This window comes from Prionailurus viverrinus, chromosome A1 (genome assembly GCF_022837055.1).
Source record: "Prionailurus viverrinus isolate Anna chromosome A1, UM_Priviv_1.0, whole genome shotgun sequence".
NCBI classification, from domain to species: Eukaryota; Metazoa; Chordata; class Mammalia; order Carnivora; family Felidae; genus Prionailurus; species Prionailurus viverrinus.
In genome coordinates, this window is record NC_062561.1 from 89,478,177 (window position 1) to 89,497,028 (window position 18,852).

General features: G+C 40.8%; 1 protein-coding gene across 4 annotated transcripts; it reads right to left on the bottom strand.

The window, feature by feature from the left end:
* Nucleotides 1–5,865: 5,865 nt before the first annotated feature.
* ZFP62 (ZFP62 zinc finger protein) lies at nt 5,866–18,364 on the bottom strand. Of its 4 annotated transcripts, none has more exons than XM_047867928.1 (3): nt 18,269–18,340; nt 10,658–10,944; nt 5,866–9,735 (listed from the first exon to the last, which is right to left on the bottom strand). In XM_047867928.1, coding segments are annotated over exons 2-3 (2,784 nt in total). In that variant the 5' UTR covers nt 10,659–10,944; nt 18,269–18,340; the 3' UTR covers nt 5,866–6,952. The 4 variants fall into 4 exon arrangements, with proteins under 4 accessions (XP_047723884.1, XP_047723861.1, XP_047723872.1 ...); XM_047867905.1 differs by lacking the exon at nt 18,269–18,340 and adding an exon at nt 16,641–18,232; XM_047867916.1 differs by lacking the exon at nt 10,658–10,944 and having other exon boundaries at nt 18,269–18,364.
* Nucleotides 18,365–18,852: the final 488 nt, after the last annotated feature.

Sequence of the window (18,852 nt, forward strand, 5' to 3'; positions counted from 1 at the left end):
CAAAGATAGGGATCCTCTGTCTCCTTCTCTCTCTGCCCCTCCCTCACACACTCTTTCTCTCTCCCTCCCTCTCTCTCTCTCTCTATCCCTCCCTCTCCCTCCCTCCCTCTCTCAAAGATAAATAAATATTTAAAAATTAATAAATAAAATAATGTTCAAGGAAAGTAAAGACAAATTTGAGAACTTGGCATACTATAAAAAAGAAAACAAATGGAAAGTCTCAAACTGAAAAACAGACTATCTATTTAATGGCAGATTACACAGCTAATGAGAGACTTAGTGAACTAAAATATAAGTTATATCTAGAATGAAGCCTGGGCAGGGAGTCGGGGACAGAGGGATGGAAATGGCAGGTTAATAGACATAGGAGATATGGTGATAAGGTCTAACATGCATTTATTGGAGTCACAGAAGGAAACAGAAAGCGAAGGGATTAGAGATAACATTTGGGCACACAAACAGCTGAGAATTTACCAAAACTGAAGATACAAATCCACAAATTTAAAAGCCCAAAGAATCTGAAGCAGCATTACTAGGGGAAAAATCCACATCCAAACATAACATAGTAAAACTGGAATAAATCAAAGACACAGAAAAAAATTTAACAATGCATTAAACAGGAGGATGAGCAGCTGACTGCTCACCAGCTAGTGTGACAGTCAGAAATTGGTGGCTTGATGCCTCCAATGTGACAAAAAGATATGACACTCAACTTAGAATTATATTCCTAGAAAAAAATATCTTTTAAGAATGAAAGTGGAATAAAGCTATGTTTAGGCAAACAAAAATTGGAAGGTGTTAGTTACCATTAACAGGACAGAATGTCATACAGTATATTTTTTGAGACAGAAGGAAAATAACCCCACATGGGAAGTTGAAGAGGCAGAGAAAAAAATAGTAAATATGTGGATAAATCTCAATAACTATTTGGTATAGAGAACAATAATAATGTATTTCAACACATATCTGTATACTTTATATATACATAATTAAATTCACAAAAATAGCATATAACATGAGACATAAATGAGGTTACAGTATTCTAAGATCCTTTCATTGTCTAGTATGAAGATAAAATTCCAATTAGAATTAGGTTTTTGTAAATCAAGAATGGATCTTCTAATTCCTTGGCCATTAAAGGAAGAGAAAAAGTGTATAACTTCCAAACCAATAGAAGGAAAGCCTGAATAATAGGCTAATTGTAGTAGAATCCTAACAGAATTCTAACGCGATCTTTAAGCAAAAGGCATTACTACAGATAGAGGCTTACTTCATAAAATTTCAATTCACCAGGAAGATACGACAATTCTATATACTTTTAAATTGTTTTAATGTTTTATTTTTATTTTTGAGAGAAAGAGACCTAGACAGAGAGGGAGACCTAGACTCTGAAGCAGGCTCCAGGCTCTGAACTGTCAGTGCAGAGATGGACCTGGGGCTTGAACCCACAAACTGTGAGATCATGACCTGAGCTGAAGTCAGACGGTTAACCAACTGAACCACCTAGGTGCCCCGACAATTCCATATTTGCATGCATCTGGTAACATGGCCTCAAATATATAAAGTAAAATTCATAGAACTATAAGTAGAAATGGATAACTCAACAATTGCTTCATTAATTGATAGAACAAGCAGATAAAAATCCATTAAGAGCTGAGAAGATCTGAACAATACATTACAAACTTGATCAAATGGCTTTATCTAGATCAGTGCACCCAGCATCTCCAGAACACATTCTTTTCGAGTGCCAGTGGAAACCTCACTGAGATCAAACATGTGCTGGGCCATAAGCAAATCTCAACAAATTTCAAAGGACAACAATCATACAGTCTGTTTTCTGACCATAATGCAATCATAAACTATAACTAGGAAGTCCTTGTACATCTAAAGTTTTTAAAGCACGTTTCTAAATAATCTATGGCATCTGTTGTGACTTTGTGCTTTCTGTTCTTTCTTCTTTATTACATCAGAGATTTGTCAATTTTAGCATTCTTTCCAAAATACTAACCTTGACTTTTGATCCTTTCTATTGTGTTGTTCTCAGTTTCATTAATTTTTGCTCTTGTTTTTGTTATCTCCTTCCTTTAACTTAAAAAAAAAAGAATTTAAAAAACAGATCATTAGTCAATTTAACAATAATGTTTCTATAGAGATTTGCAAAATGCAAAATGCTTTTTCATGAATCCTTAAAGCAACCTTATGAGTTGGGTCTTTCCCCTCATTTTACAGATGGGAAAATTATAGACAGGAAAAGAAATAAATTATAATTGTTGCATTCACTGGAATACTGGCCCTAAGGTTTGCATCCAAGACCAGAGGAATTTCTCCTGCTCTCCTCCAGGGCTTTGCCCTGTCAACTCCAGGACCTCCTCTTAGCCTTTGAGATCTTAAGGGACACTCACCCCCAAACATCCATGGTTACGATGGTAGAGGCTTGGCTCCCACCAACCCTTTCTGCATTAATCTCTAGTCCATCTATTTCTAGGAAAACACAGGGAGGTGGGGGGGAGCAAAATGCATATAGATGAGTGGGCAGGCTGCCTAAGCTGGAGAAGCAAGTGTGAAGCAGCCTTTGTCCTACCCAACACTCTTAGTCACTGGAGTAGAGCTGGAGGCTTCTTCTGCTGACCCCTTTTCCAGCTTGAAAAAGCAAAGCATGCTTGCTTAGAAACAATGGATTGCTTGCTTAGAAGCAAGATACTGCTGACTAACCAAATCCAATCATTTTTCTGGAATCTCATCTTAGGTTGCATCTGTGTGTGGGCTGGTCCTAGGGAGATTTTCTTGGCTTTCAGATGGGCTGCCTTCCACTACCTGAGCATCCTGTTGCTGGAGTCCTGGGACCAGGGGCCACCACATGGCGAGACTTTCTTCACACACCTTTATGCTAAAGCTTCTCATTCCAGGCACACTTCTGAGGGCTCTAATAACACTAACTTCTCCAAGCCTCATTACAATCTAGGAGGTTGCTGCTATTATCATTCCAATAAGAGATAGCTGAGGACACATAACATAAAACAGAAGACTTAATTACTTGCCTAAAGTCATCTGGGAGTAAGTGAAAGAATCCTTATTTGCATCTGGGCTTCATGGTTGAAAGATCATGTTTTGGTCACTACACTTTGTAGTCTCTCTACAAGGGATTCACACGAACTCCTTCCTGAGCATAACTGATACTATCCACAACCTGAGAAGAACTCCCAGGGCTAAATGGGAACACTCAGTAGAAAGAAGAATTGAGTTAAAATTTGTGTATTTCTCACTGTTGTAGAGGCTGGAAGTCCAAGAGATGGGTTTATCTTGAGGATGTAGCACATTGGGAACCCAAATTACCTTCAGAAAGTTCTAAGATTCACCACCATGGGTAAGTCTGGGCCTGACCTTGTCTCACTCACTCCGTGTGACCAGGTAAGCAGGATCCAGCTGTGCTGCGTTTGCAAACAGTTTAGGACATAAGTTGGTGTTCCCTTCACTGATGACAAGATCTCATTTTTAAATCACCATCTGTTGAAACTACACTTTTTATCCTCAATGCTTTCTTCAGGGGAAGGGGAGAGCATGCCACCTACATTTTAAAAAATGCACTTTTGGGGGGCACCTGGGTGGCTCAGCCAGTCAAGTGACTGTCTTGATTTCAGCTCAGGTCATGATCTCACGGTTAGCGAGACTGAGCCCCATGTGGGTTGCCACACTGGGTGCAAAGCCACCTTGTGATTCTCTCTCTACACCTCCCCCACTTACACCTGCATGTACACTCTAAGTAAACTTTTAAAAATGCACTTTTTCACTGTTTTTGGTATGAAATTGACCCAGACAACATAGCCTACCTTTGCCAGAAGGTACTACCCTGCCTTTTCAGTGTTAGTTTTTCTCTTACAGACTTTGAGGTTTTCCAGTCCAGATCTTTAGATTTATAAACTTTATTTCTATCCTTCTAGTGTTTGCCCATGACATTTTACCACACAGTTAACTTTAAATCCAGAGTTAAAAAGAATCTTGACCTCCTCAGAAATAATATAAGCACTTTAGGCCACTTTTAGGCATATCTTCCAGCTTTACCTACTATTGTCCAACATTTCAATTCTATCTTTAGCCCTTTGAATTAGACACTGACTTAAAAATGAGTCTTTTGATATACCTCTATGTTGGCAAGTTTAATTTCCTTCTTGCACATCAGGTATTTTCTTTGGAAAGAGGTGGGGGATGGTGTTCCCTGAATGAACTCAAGTCCTGAAATGAGACTGAACTGGCACAGTTGCAACACAAAGTCCACCTGGGACAACTGGAAACTCAAAAGACCCCTCCTCATCTGAGATGAGCTTGAGCAGCATGTTATCTGGCCGTAGATGGAATGAAGGCCTAGGCCAGGAGGCCCTGAAGCCCATTTCCTGTGGGTCAGTCAGTGCAGGCCTCAGTAGGAGCGTATCCCAGTGCTTAGTGGGCTGGGGCACTCAGAATCCCCATTTGAATGGTAACCATCCTCTCCCTTATTGCACTTCTCTCCCAATAGTAGGTGGTACATTAGGTCCAAGTGGAGCTCAAATAGGTGGGTGTCTGTGGGGGTCAGGGGCTCAAGCCACTGGTGGCCTCAGGGGAGTGAAAGATGGATACCTGGTGACTCCTTGGAATTGATATTCTATGGCCTCCCTTTCCTCCCACTATGTACCAACCCTGGAGCCACCAGCCACTTTGGAGGATGTGTGAGCTTTTCTGATGATTTTAATCACTCCTCCCTCTCTTTTTTTGGTAAATATTTTTTTTTGGGGGGGGAGGGGCAGAGAAAGAGGGAGACAGAGAATTCCAAGCAGGCTCCACACTATTAGTGCAGAGCCCCACGTGAGGCTCAAACTTACGAACCATGAGATCATGACCTGAGCCAAAATCAAGAATCAAATGCTTACCCAACTGAGCCATCCAGGCACCCCATCCCATTCCTCCCTCTTTATAAACCCAATTCAGTTGTCCCACCCAAATATCACCACCACCTCCTTCTTGCCCATTGGTGGCGGTCACCTTCCTCTGAGCAATGCAGTTTAGTTCAGCATCCATTAGTGTGATTTTTGCTTGTGGACTTTCTCCCTTACCTTTATTTACTGCTGCTGCCTAGTTCCTAGGACAGGGGATTATAACTGGCAGATATTCAATGAGCATTTGCTGGATAAATTGCCAGTGTTCCATGTAGAGAAGGACTGAGAACATGTGTGGTTGTGACATTCCAAAGTGGAGTTGAGTGGCGGAAATGGTCTTTCCTTCCTTTTCCTAGACCCATCCCCCCCCCTTCCATCAAAACTTACTGGTGGAGGCCTGGAGACAAAATGAAAGAACTGTACTATTAGAGTGAAGCATGGAAAAATATGTGAAGGTAGAGCAGGGCTAGAGACAAATCCTAGAAAGCCAGGAAACTAGCTAGAGATTGTGCTTTTGTAAAGAGAGTGGATTCTGGGGCCAGAGAGACAGGACTAGAATTCAGCCTCTATAGACAGGCCCCACCTGGAGTATTCTTCAACAGCGTACTTAACTTTCAAAAGACTCTCCTTTTACCCTTTGAGTTACCTGGTTAATATAAATAATATCTTGTTAATTTCTATCTTTTCCCAAGATAACTATTTCTGTGTGGTGACAGATCAGTCCCACAGCCTGCCCATTCTTAGGAGCTATGATCCAGCCCCAGTATGAGGATCAATCCATTTTGCACTTCTCCTGGTGAAGACAGCACCTAATTTCTTGTGAAACCTGAGCTACTAGACCCGTGGTATAAGTCTCCTGCTGCCCTCCCTGCATTGGATCTGGTCTGACTTACCCCACAAAGATATGACAAATGGCTTTCTCTGCCATACTGCTCCATCTGAAGTCAGTCACAGTCTGTTTACTTTTGAGGAATTTCTTTATTGGAGTTCCATCTTACCTCACCACAACCATCTGGCTCTTCATGGCCAAGAAAGAGTGAGCCCTGAACATAGTATTCATAACATTTTACAACAGACAACACACATGTAGTGCATGAAATCTTTACAATAACACATTCCAAAACAATCAAACATTTAACAGGATTATTAAGCATGAATTTCCTCTGATCCCTCTATTATCAACAGCTACTCAGCTTTTTAGCTCTTGCAATACAATGACCTTCTCAGCATTCCTACTCATAGGAATCCCTGAGTCAATGATTTTTGTGCAGGTGCAAATTCATGAAGACCTGTTCCATTAGTTATGTAATGTGCTGAATTTCTCTCTATGGTAGAACCTTTCATTTGTAGCACAATGTGTGAGGTTTTCACTCCTCACACTTCATCATTCATTGAGGGGGCTCATTTGAAATTTTTAAAAAGTTTTGTCCATTCAACTGATGTATCACAACATTACAACAGTATAATCCAATCAGCTTGCATTTTTAATGACTCTATTTCCTGTTAGATTCATGTCTACATTTTCCACTTTTCCTACAACAAAACCCAATTTTGTTTCAAAATGTCATCACCCCTCACAAATTATTCAGTTATATCAAGCTTATACTTCGCGATCACTCTTCTTAAATATATATTCCCTGAAGCCTATCTCTCCCTGAATTTGCCTGTTGGAGGCCATTCTTGTATTTTTTCCACTGACCAATGTATAATTGGGATTCAAAGCTATAGCTGAATTTCCCCCATTTCTATTCATACAATTTAACCAAATATGAACTTTCTGATGGTGACTATATGACTTCTAAGTGAAGTCCTTTCCTTATCCATGTGCTTTACGTCCAGAAATGTCTGCTTACTTTGAAGGTTTTTCAAATACTCTGTCACTTTGATAGGTTTTATCCCCAGTATCAACTATTTTGTGTTCCATAAAGGCTCAACTACCTTGACATTGCAGGCTTCCTTGCTGGCTATGACTGAAGATCATACTGAAGAGTACTCAGTTTCATTTATACTATGTAAATTATAAGCCATGAACAAATACCTCATATTCATATGATATTCATACATTCATAAGGTTTTTCTTCCATTTGAGTTGAGACTTGGTAAGCTCTGCCTCCTACAGATATGCTCATCTTGGTCCCTTCCAGAGCATTCCCTCCCTCATGAGTTCTCTTCTGTGATGTGTCACTGTGACTTCCCACATTTATCACATTTAAAGATTCCTCTCCAGTATGGGTTCTTTTATGCTTGGTGAGATTTGATCTGATATTAAAAGCCTTCCCACACTCATTACATCGGTATGGCTTCTTTCCAGTGTGGATCCTTTTGTGTTGGTCAAGAACTGATCTGTAATTGAAGGATTTCCCACACTCACAATTATAGGGCTGCTGCCCACGGTGGACACTTTTATGGTTAATAAGACTTGAGTGTGAGATGTATGCCTTCCCACACTCATCACATTCATAGGGTTTCTCGCCCGTATGAATCCTTTTATGCACTGTCAGGCCTGAGCTGTTCCTGAATGCCTTTCCACACCTATCGCATATATAAGGTTTTTCCCCTGTGTGAATCCTCTTGTGTTGAGAAAGGAGTGAACTGTAATTGAAAGACTTCCCACAGTCAACACATTTGAAGGGTTTCTCCCCAAGATGGACTCTTTTATGGCTTAATAGAGTTCTGCTTGAGAAAAAAGCTTTTCCACATTCATCACATGTGTAGGGAGTCTTGCCAGGGTGGGTACTTTTATGGTTAATAAGGCTTGAGTGTGAGATGTAGGCTTTTCCACACACATCACATTCATAGGGCTTCTCCCCCGTGTGGATTCTTTTATGCACTTTAAGGCTTGAGTTGTTTCTGAAGACCTTCTCACACCTGTCACATTCATAAGGTTTCTCTCTAGTGTGGACCCTTTTGTGTTGAGAAAGGAGTGAAGTGTAATTAAAAGATTTCTCACATACATCACATTTGTAGGGCTTCTCCCCAAGATGGATTTTTTTGTGGTTTATAAGGGTTCGGTATGTGATGAAAGCTTTTTCACACTCATCACACTTATAGGGCTTTTCCCCAGGGTGTACACTTTTATGATTTATAAGGCTTGAGAGTGAGATGTAGGCTTTCCCACATTCTTCACATTTGTAAGGTCTCTCCCCAGTGTGGATCCGTTTATGTACTTTAAGGCCTGAATTATTTCTGAAGGCTTTTCCACACTCATCACATCCAAAAGGTTTTTCCCTTGTATGAATCCTTTTATGTTGTTCAAGGGCAGAGCTGTAATTGAAAGACTTCTCACAGTAACTACATTTATAGGGCTTCTCCCCAAGATGGATTCCTTTGTGGTTTTTAAGGCTAGAGCGTGAGATATAGGCTTTCCCACAAACATCACACTTATATGGTTTTTCCCCAGTATGGAGCCTCCTATGGACTTTGAGGCCTGAATTGTTCCTAAATGTTTTCCCACACAAGTCACAAACATAAGGTCTCTCTCCAGTGTGAATGGTTTTATGCTGAAGGAGAAGTGAGTTATAGCTGAAGGATTTTCCACAATCCTTACATTCATGAGCTTTCTTCCCAGGGTGAATGCTTTTATGAACTGCGAGGCCTGAGCTATAGCTGAACGCTTTGCCACAGACCTCACACTTGTAAGGTTTCTCTCCCGTGTGGATCCTTTTGTGCACTATAAGGCCTGAGCTGTTCCTGAAGGCCTTCCCGCATTCATCACATTCATAAGGTTTCTCTCCAGTGTGGATGACTTTATGCTGAATGAGGAGAGAGCTATAATTAAATGATTTCTCACACTCATCACATTTATAAGGTTTATCTCCAAAGTGGATGCTTTTATGGTTTAGAAGTGTTCTGCAAGTAATGAAGGCCTTCCCACACTCATCGCATTCATAAGGTTTCTCGCCTGTGTGTATCCTTTTGTGGACCCTAAGGCCGGAGCTATTACTGAAAGTTTTCCCACAGATGTCACATTCGTAGGGCTTCTCCCCTGTGTGGATCCTTTTGTGGACTCTGAGACCAGAGCTGTTCCTGAAAGCCTTCCCACACTCACCACATTCGTAGGGCTTCTCCCCTGTGTGGATCCTCTTATGCTGGTCCAACACAGAGCTGTAATTGAAGGATTTCCCACACTCATCACATTTACAGTTCTTCTCCCCAGAGTGGGTGCTTTTATGGTTTATAAGGCTGGAGTATGACATGTAGGCTTTCCCACATTCCTCACACTTGTACGGTTTCTCCCCAGTATGGATCCGTTTGTGGACTCGAAGGCTTGAGCTACTCCGGAAAGCCCCTCCACAGTCATCACACTCATAGCGTTTTTCCCCAGTATGCATAATTTTATGTTGAACAAGGCGTGAATTGTATTTGAACGATTTCCCACACTCCTCACATCTGTGTGATTTCTTAGCAGCACTGGTTTTCTGCTGTAGACCAGGATGAGAGTTTCCATTAAGGTTCTCCACACATTTGTCTTGTTCACTGCTTATCTGTTCTATAGGGACAGTCTGGTGTGTAATATGTTTTGAGCTTGGATACAAGCTTTTCTCAGATGCCTCATCTTCCTGTTCCATCTTTATATTTGCTGTGTTCTTGGCTTTGCCAATCTTTTCCCTGGTGCCACTTTTGTCTTCCATCCTCCTTTTTCCCTCCGGATTTTCCAATCGACTTTCTACCTTGCTATTCCAATCACAAGTTTCACCAACCTTAGATTCCTGTATATGATCCTTGTGAAAACCTTCCACTTTTGGCCACACAGATTCTGCATTTCCATCATTTCCATACTTTTCAGTTGATTCCTCATTCTCAGTGCCCCTCGTCTTCAAATGTGACACTAAATCAAGAAAACGAAAATGATACCTGTTCACTTTGTTTAGAAGACACTGGAAAAATTACATCCAAATTCACTCATTCACTTGACAAATATTTACTGACTGCATGCTGTGTGATAGGTACCATTTTTAACTGCAGGGAACAAAAAGGGACATGCCAAGATTTCTACCCCTGTGGAGCTGATGTTAAAATGTTAGAGCCTTGGATTTTCAATGGAACAAAGAGTTTTTCTATTCGTGCATGACAGTTTAGTAGGAGGGCAAATGAAATGGGTTGAAATGATGAACAGGACCACAGACGATCATCACCTAGTCATGAAAAAACAGAGGGTAGAACAAATCTCTGAATAAGAGGAAACAGAAAGATTAATAAGACAAAAGGTAAGAAGACATAATCAGCAGAACTAAACAGATAAAGCTAAAAAAAAGAGAAGAAATTAGCACCTAGGTGGAGGTACTGGGGAGACGGTAATGAAAACATGCAGACAGTCATGAGAGACATAAGAAAGCAAACTACAGCTTTGTGGAGTTGCTTTGGCCTGTTGGACTTTCCCTCCAAGGAAAACCTGACCCTGGAAAGTGGGTAGTCAGGGAGGAATTCTACATGGAAGAGCATGCTCCATCCAGCCTGCCAGGCAAAGATGCATCATTTTTACTTTATGAACAGACTAACAGCAGTCAGAGCATATCAAAGATTAGAAGCTAAAATGCAAACCACCAAGCAAAGGAAATACTACTACCTGGATTCAAATACTTAACCGCATGATCTCAAGAAAGTGATTTACCCTCTTTGTGCCAGTTTCCTCATCTGTAAAATGAGGGCAATGGGGCTGACATGAATATTAAGTGAGATAACATATATAAAGTGTTGTGAACAATGCCAACTACTTGGTGAGTGCTATATGCATAATTATTACTACTTACTGAGGTCGGGTTATTTGATTGGAGTTGGAACCTGGGTATAAAGCACAGGACTCAGGAAAGGTAAATTCCTTCCTAGAACAGATTTTAGGGCTCAAGCAGGGCTTCTTTGTTCCTCTTGAAAGTACTCTACTTGTCTCTACTACTTTGGGCAGAGTAGTTCATGTTGCTGAAATGTGAGGACAGGCAGTGGAATCCCATAATCATCAGCTGCAGCACATCTTTTATCAGGGACCATGCTCCATCATTCCCTTTGGCCTTGGCCCATCCACCTCTATTCATCTTCAGCCCTCAGGAAAGAAAGATGTTCAAGTTCCTATAGCCATAAAGCCAAATCCTCTAAAATAAATATAAAAGGGGCACCTGGCTGGTAGAGCATGCAATTCTTGGTCTTGGGGTCATGAGTTCAAGCCCCACATTGGGCACGGAGCCTACTTAAAGTTAAAAAAATAAATAAACACACAAAACTTGATAGAGAAAAACAAAAAAGGAAGGGCTATAAGGGGGGGACTAGCCATATTAGGTATTAAAATATACCAAAAAGCCTCTATAAATAAAGCAGCATGGTACTGGTGTATGGCCAAATGGAATAGAATAGAAAGTCCAAAAATAGTCCTAATTACACACAGAAATCAAGCATATGATAAAGATGTCAGATCAAATTATTGAGGCAAAGATGGTATTTAGAATAGTGTTGGAACAACTATAAAACCATTGGAAAAAGATAAAATCAGATTCATTCTTTACACCATACTCAAGAATAAACTCCAAGTGCAGCAGATCTCTAATTATAAAAATGTGATGCCATACAAATACTAGAAGGAAACATGAGTGAATGTTTCTATAATCTGATTACAGAAAAAGTTTTCAAACTATGACTCATATGCAATAAGAGAAGATTGATAAATTTGTATAAATACAAATTACATGTCAAAAATGCTATAAGCAAAATTAAGAAATGGCAAAAATGAAAGAAAATATTTACCATGTGCATCATATAGAGGGGCTAATATCTCTCATACAAAAAATTTTCAAAAGTTGAAAAATATAGACTAAAATTCCTACAGAAAAATGTTCAAGAGAAAAATTTGCAAGAATGAACAATTCACAAAAAGAAATATTAAAATGTCCTGCAAACATGTTTTCAATGTCACTCATAAGAGAAATGCAAATGAGAACTACACTAAGATACCATTTCTCATCTGTTGTATTAAAAGCTTGACAATACACTCTGTTGGTGAGGCTGCTGCGGAAACAGGCACTCTCATATGTTAATGGGAATGCAAATTGGCATAAGCCCTGTTGAGGGGCATTTGCCAATATCTAACACAACTGTGTGCATTTACACTTCAATCCAGAAATCCCATTTAGGAATTTATACTGAAGATCCACTTCCAACAATACAAAAAAGCATATGTGCACAAAGCTATTCATGGTAGCATTATTTGTAACTTCAGAATTTGGAAAACTACCTAAACGTCCAAGCATAGCAGATCTATTAAATAAACTATGGCACATAATCGCAATGGAGTACTAAAAAAAATTAGGAACATCTCTATAAATTGATTGAGAGGGAGCTATTTTCAGGATGTAAAGAGGAAAAAAGCATACATGCTACATTTTATATATAAGGAAGAAAAATAAGAAAATGAGCATACATCTGCTTATCTTCATAGTCATGAGAAGCCAGAAATCAGTAAAGCCCCATTACCTGTAAATGGAGGAGTGAGGAGGACAGTGCAAAATGATAGGGAAGACAGACACTCTAAGAACAGCTTTTTGCACAGTTTTTACTTATGGAAGCATGATAATACGTTGCATATTCAAAGAACAAAATTAAATCAGTGAGAATTACAAAAAGGAAAAGCAGCTAAACCAGAAAGCAAACGGAAACAAATGAACTCATTTGTGTTTGACATGAATACTATAACCACAGGAAGGGAACAAAAACAAACTGTAACCTGAGGAAGGGAACAAAAAGAAACAAACAACTAACCCATGTAACTTAGGCACACAATTATTACCTAATATGTGACTATCTACTTTCCAGTCTTGGGAAGGAGGGGGTGGTGGGGAAGCACTGAAAACAACTGAACATTTTTTTTTTTTTTAATATATGAAATTTATTGTCAACTGAACACTTTTTAAGCAGGTTTGTTTTCTGCAAAGATATGGGCAAAGTAATTTTTTAAAATTATTATAATTTTTTAATGTTTATTTTTGAGAGAGAGCACAAGCACGGGAGGGGCAGAGAGAAAGGGGGACAGAGGATCCAAAGCACGCTCTGTGCTGACAGCAGAGAGCCCAATGCAGGGCTCGAACTCACAAACATGATCTGCACTGAAGTCAGAAGCTTAATTGACTGAGCCACCCAAGGTGCCCTGTTGGCAAAGTAATTTTGAAACAATTTTAGATGTGGTGGGGGATTGAGTAAATATGTTGATTTAGTTGCAAGCCAAGGCTCTCCTGGAGGAAGAGGAGACCTAAAAATATGGAATAGGGGAAGACAAGAAAGAACCTGTAGGGATGAATCAGAGATCAGTGTGAATTCATGATTTCTAAACATATATATGTGTGTGTGCACATGTCTGTGTATTCACAGGTATGCACACATATTCCCTAGCTCTCTGCTGAAAAGCCAAGAAGCAAAAAATATCTTAGTGGTAATAAGCACATCCAGCACCCTGTTCTTAGTCTCTGCGACCATTACCTACTAAAAGGAACTATAGCTCCTCAGAGAAATGGCAGATTCTAGGCTAGGGCAGGATACACACAAGGTGAGCTGGGGCATCTTGTTATGCCAACAAGTAAGGAGATGCTTAAAAATGACAGGACATGTCATAAGACCACAAGCCAGCCTGGCCACACATTTTAGGCTCCATAATAATTATGTACAGTAATGAACTTCACACCATTGAAAATGGGATTTCATGAGTCCATACATAAACAGGGGAGAAAGAGAAGCTGCTTACTTACAGGAGAATGCCAGGGCCAGTTAGTATATGTGGAGAAAACAGTAGAGTTGAAAATAAATTAGTATTCTGCAACTATCAGAGCAAAGACTGGATCAGGGCAGAATTATCACTGATTCTAAATCTAGGGGAAATTTTGAGAAGGTGCAGTACATATGCACAATCTTAAAATATTCACCCCAGACTGAAAAGGAAAAATAGTAATTATACAGTAGAGAAATTAGACAATGTCTTGGCCAACTGTGGTAAATTAATATCACCAATGGGGGCAGATTGACATTATGTGCTTCCCGAAGTGACATCCTGAGGACACATCACCTACAAGAATGCAGCACCGAGCAGTTTGCCAACCTTTGTTAGATAATACCAAGGAATCAGAATTTAGGACGGTATGATAATGGCACTGTGGCTGTTAGAAGTGTCATTTTTGTTTGTAGACTGAAAGTATGTTAGAATGTAATGGCCTTATGTCTGAAGTTTCCTTTAAAAAACTTTAATAAAGGAAAAATACAAAGGGAAAGGTGAAACAAATGTAGCAGAATTAAAATAATTATTGAAGCTGATCTATGGGTGTATGAAATTCATTGTACTATTTTACTTTCCTGTATGTTTAAATTTTTTCATAATAAAAAATTAAAAGAAAAAAGATCACTCATACTAGTTTCAGTGGGCAAATGAATTAGAGAGAACCGAGTCCTGAAGTCTGGGAGGAGGTTACTAAAGCCAATCAAGAAGACTCATGTGCCCTATCAAAATATAGCATTTTACACAGAGCTAGAACAAACAAACCCAAAATTTGTATGGAACTACAAAAGACCCTGAATAGCCAAAATAACTTTGAAAAAGAAAAGCAAAGCTGGAGGCAGCACAATTCTGGACTTCAAGGAATATTAAAAAGCTCCAGGGAACAGAACAGTTATGGTGCTGGCACAAAAACAGACACACAGATCAGTAGAACAGAATACAAAACCCAGAAATGAACGCACAATTATACGGTCAATTAATCTTTGCCAAAGCAGGAAAGAATATCCAAAGGGGGAAAAGACAATCTTTTCGAAAAATGGTGTTAGAAAACTGGACAGCAACGTGTGAAAGTAGACCACTTTCTTACACCATACACAAAAATAAATTCAAATGGATTTGAAAGGCCTAAATGTGAGACAGGAAACCATAAAAATCCTAAGGAAGAACACAAGTAGTAACTTCTTTGACATTGGCCATAGCAACTTATTTTCAGATATGTCTCCTGAGGCAAGAAAAACAAAAGCAAAAATAAACTATTGGGAATTCATCAAGATAAAAAGCTTCTGCACAGCAAAGGAAACAATCAACAAAACTAAATGGCAACCTACAGAATGGAAGAAAGTATTTGCAAATTACCTATGTATGGATAAAGAGTTAGTATCCAAAACATATACAGAAACTTAACATCCAAAACATGAATAATCAAATTAAAAAATGTGCAGAAGACAGGCACAGACATTTTCCCAAAGACACACAGATGGCCAACAGACACATGAAAGGATGCTCAATATCACTCATCATCTAGAATGGCTAAAATTAACAACTCAGGAAACAACAGGTGTTGGGGAGGATGCAGAGTAAGGGGATCACTTTTGTACTGTTGGTGGGAATGCAAACTAGTGCAGCCACTATGGAAAATAGTATTGAGGTTCCTCAAAAAGTTACAAATAGAACTGCCCTATGATCCAGCAATTGCAGTACTAGGTATTTACCCAAAGAATACAAAAATACTAATTCAAAGGGTTACATACACCCCCATGTTTACAGCAGCATTATCTACAATAGCCAAATTATGGAAACAGCCCAAGTGTCTGTCCACTGATGAATGGATAAAGAAAATGTGGTATACATATAAAATGGAATACTACTCAGCCATAAAAAAGAATGAAATCTTGCCATTTGCAATGACATGGATGGAGCTAGAGAGTATTACACTAAGTGAAATAAGTCAGTCAGGGAAAGATAAATATCATATGATTTCATTCCTATGTGGAATTTAAGAAACAAAATAAATGGGCAAAGGAGCAAGAGAGAGAGAAAGAGAGAGAGGGGGAGATGAAAGAAAAGAAAAGTTCAAGAAACAGACTCTTAATTAAAGAAAACAAACTGGTGGTTACCAGAAGGGAGAGGGATGAGGGATGGGGGCAATGGAGGGATGACAGGGCTTAAAGAGTGCACCTGTCATGATGAGCACAGGGTGATGTATGGAATTGCTGAATCACTAAATTGTATACCTGAAACTAATATTACACTGTACGTTAACTAAATGGAATTTAAATTCCTCTCTAACTCCTCTCTAGTTGTCAGCAGGAAGCATGACCCAATAGTCTGGTAACATCAGTCAAAAGTGCTAGCTTTAGAATGCCATCTGCTCCTTCCAAATTACACATCCTACCACCTCTGAACTCCTTGGTACTTGTCATTCATGTTCTATCAATGCCCAAAAAAGCCTCTGCACATAATAAGAACCTGCCCTTAATTCTTGCTGTCCCTGCACAAAAGAGTCAGACGCCCCTTCTTAAAGATACTGGACAACTCACAAAAGAATCGTGGCTTACTCTGGCCAAAAAGTCCTGCCTATTAACAGGCTGTAATGAGCAATGCATCAGCAGCTACTCTAGATTTCCAGATTACCAAACATTCCACAAGTCTATTTGCCATCAAGTGTCACATCAGGATTCTGTACCTTAAGTTCTTTTTATATATTTGGCTTGGAAATGACCAAAAAAACAAGACATGTGAGCACAAAATTCTTACCAATTCAGAAGAAAGAATACCTAGGAAATTGGAGAATGAGACAGATGAAAGATGGAATCAAGGAATACAGATGAATAGAGAGAATATGTGTGCTTTAGTTATTATTGCATTTAGTTTATGAATATCAGCATTGTAAATGGTTAACATGAGTTGGTTCTATTGCTTAAAAGTAGAAATAATGATGAAAGGTGATTTTTCCTTAAAGTAAAAAATGAAATAGAACATTCTCATACCTGGTAGTGGTGAAGAGATTTCTAGTCATCCTGAGGAAAAAGGTAAGCAGAGGAGATTCTGAAAGGGAGACTGAGAGATTTTCTGAAGCTAAATGGGCAGAGACTGGCTGGAAGGGAGTCATTAACAGAATTAGATTATTAGGCTAGCATAAAGCTAATAAGCATCATAAACACAAGATCAGGAGAGAAAACCTACTTGGTCTTATTTGTTCTTTAAGCACTCTACACGAACTGTTATAATAATGATTTGGCATGTTTAACAATTTACCAGTAACTGGCTGAGTTAATGTAAAACAAAAATTATTTTGACTGATCTCTTCTTTAAAAACCCTTGCTAAAGTATGTCCTAGTAGAACCTCATTGAGCGCATCATTGAAGTAACAAAAAATTGAAAACAACCCAAATGGCTCCAAACAGATCTAAAAAAATATGGAATATTAAAAACACTCAAACAATAGTCAATCTGTTACCACAGTGCTGTTTTGTTGTTGTTTTCAAAGCTCTTTGTATTCTGATGATGCCTAAAATACAGTAGAAGGAAAAAAGCAAGGGAACAGAACTTTGGAGCAGACCCTATCACCTCTGTGAAAAAAGGGGAACTAACTACATTCACATTTGCCCAGTATTTGCATAAACAAACTGGATGGTTACACTCTAACAAATGTAACTGTCTAGGGGTTTGGGCATGAGAAGATGACTGAGAGGGAGCAAACCTTGTCACTGATAACTGCTTATATTAAACATCTAAACCATAGGAGTATTAAATATATTAGTAAACATATTTAGAAAATTATTAACAAAACAAAACCCTCGGGCTTTCAAATAGAAAACAACCTAGTGGCCACCAGGTCTAAACGTTTTTAGAGCAGCACACCCAGCCCTGGCACTTCCCGTTCATCTTTCACATCCCGGTCGTCCCTGAGTCTAGAAGCCTCTTCCATATTCCCGCTACCTAGTCAACTCCTCAACTTTCAGAGTCCACGGCAAGCCGCCTCCTCTGGTCGTACCCCAGTCGGTACACGGGTGAGCTTCCCCAGAGCAAGTATCTGGAAGCTCCTCCCCGGGGCTGGATCTGCACCTGTGGCTGAAACCTCTCAACTTCCCAACCAAGGGAAGAAGGGGGGGGGGGGGGGGGGGGAGGGGAGTACTGAAGCAGATCACCCCTAGGGGTCCCTCTAACGCTCGTAATCACTCTCACGTCCTAGGGCCAAACTTAACTGCAAGGGGGAGTCACACCAGGGGAATTATTTTAACGGGCTCATGTCCAGGACTCCCCTCCGGCCCGAGAAAGCAGCGAATAGTACAGAAAGACAAGAGCCAGGCCCCAGTCTTTCTCCGGACGCTGGGCAACCCCAACCCGGCCCTGGCCGCTCGGACGGCCGGAGTTGGGGCCCAGAGAGAGACCAGCCTGTTCCAGGGGCACGCCCCACACCCCTCGGCTGGCCTGAGGTCTTCCCTCCGCTCCACTCCCCCCGGAACGTGCCTTCTGAGGTGTGTATAGGAAGGGGGAACGCTTCCCTCCATATCCCGCCCAAGACCCAAGGGGTAGCCAAGACTTGGCCACTAAGGGAAGGGCGTGGCAGGCGAGGGCCCGGGGCGGAAGCGCGGGCAGCCGCGAACTCACGTACTAGCTGTGTGGCGGCTCCGCGGGAGCCCGGCCGCCGGCGGGACAAAAGCGCGGACGGCCCGGCCGGAAGGGCCCGCGGTGGCTCTAGGGCACTTCCGAGTCCTCTCTGGGAGGCTGGAGGACGGACTCGATGATATTTCTCCGTTAGGGCACGTGACCCGTGGTGCGTTCGGAGGGCGTGGGCGCGGGACGAAGCTAGTTTCTGTACTGCTTTGTAGCCCGTTTGGGGCTGCAGCCGGAAGAGACGCTTCCAGGTTTTGAGGACTTCATATTCCAGGGTGGGGATGACAGTAAGGCAAATGAGGGGCTAGGTAGAATAAACACCTAACGACTCTACCTGAACACGGAACACTTTACAGAGTGAGGCTCGGGGCCGCCCCCGGGAGGAGGCGGAGCTGAGCGTCGAGTCGGTGGGCTCCGTCCGCCCACTCCGAGAGGTAGGCCGGGGGCAGACGCGGCGGCCCGGAAGAGCGTCCTGCGAAGCGCCTGGGCTGTGGGAACGCTGGGCGCGGCGGAAGCGCCCCAGGACCGGGCTGGAACCCTGGCCTGGAAGGACTTTTGAAAGAGATATATATTTTTTTTGAA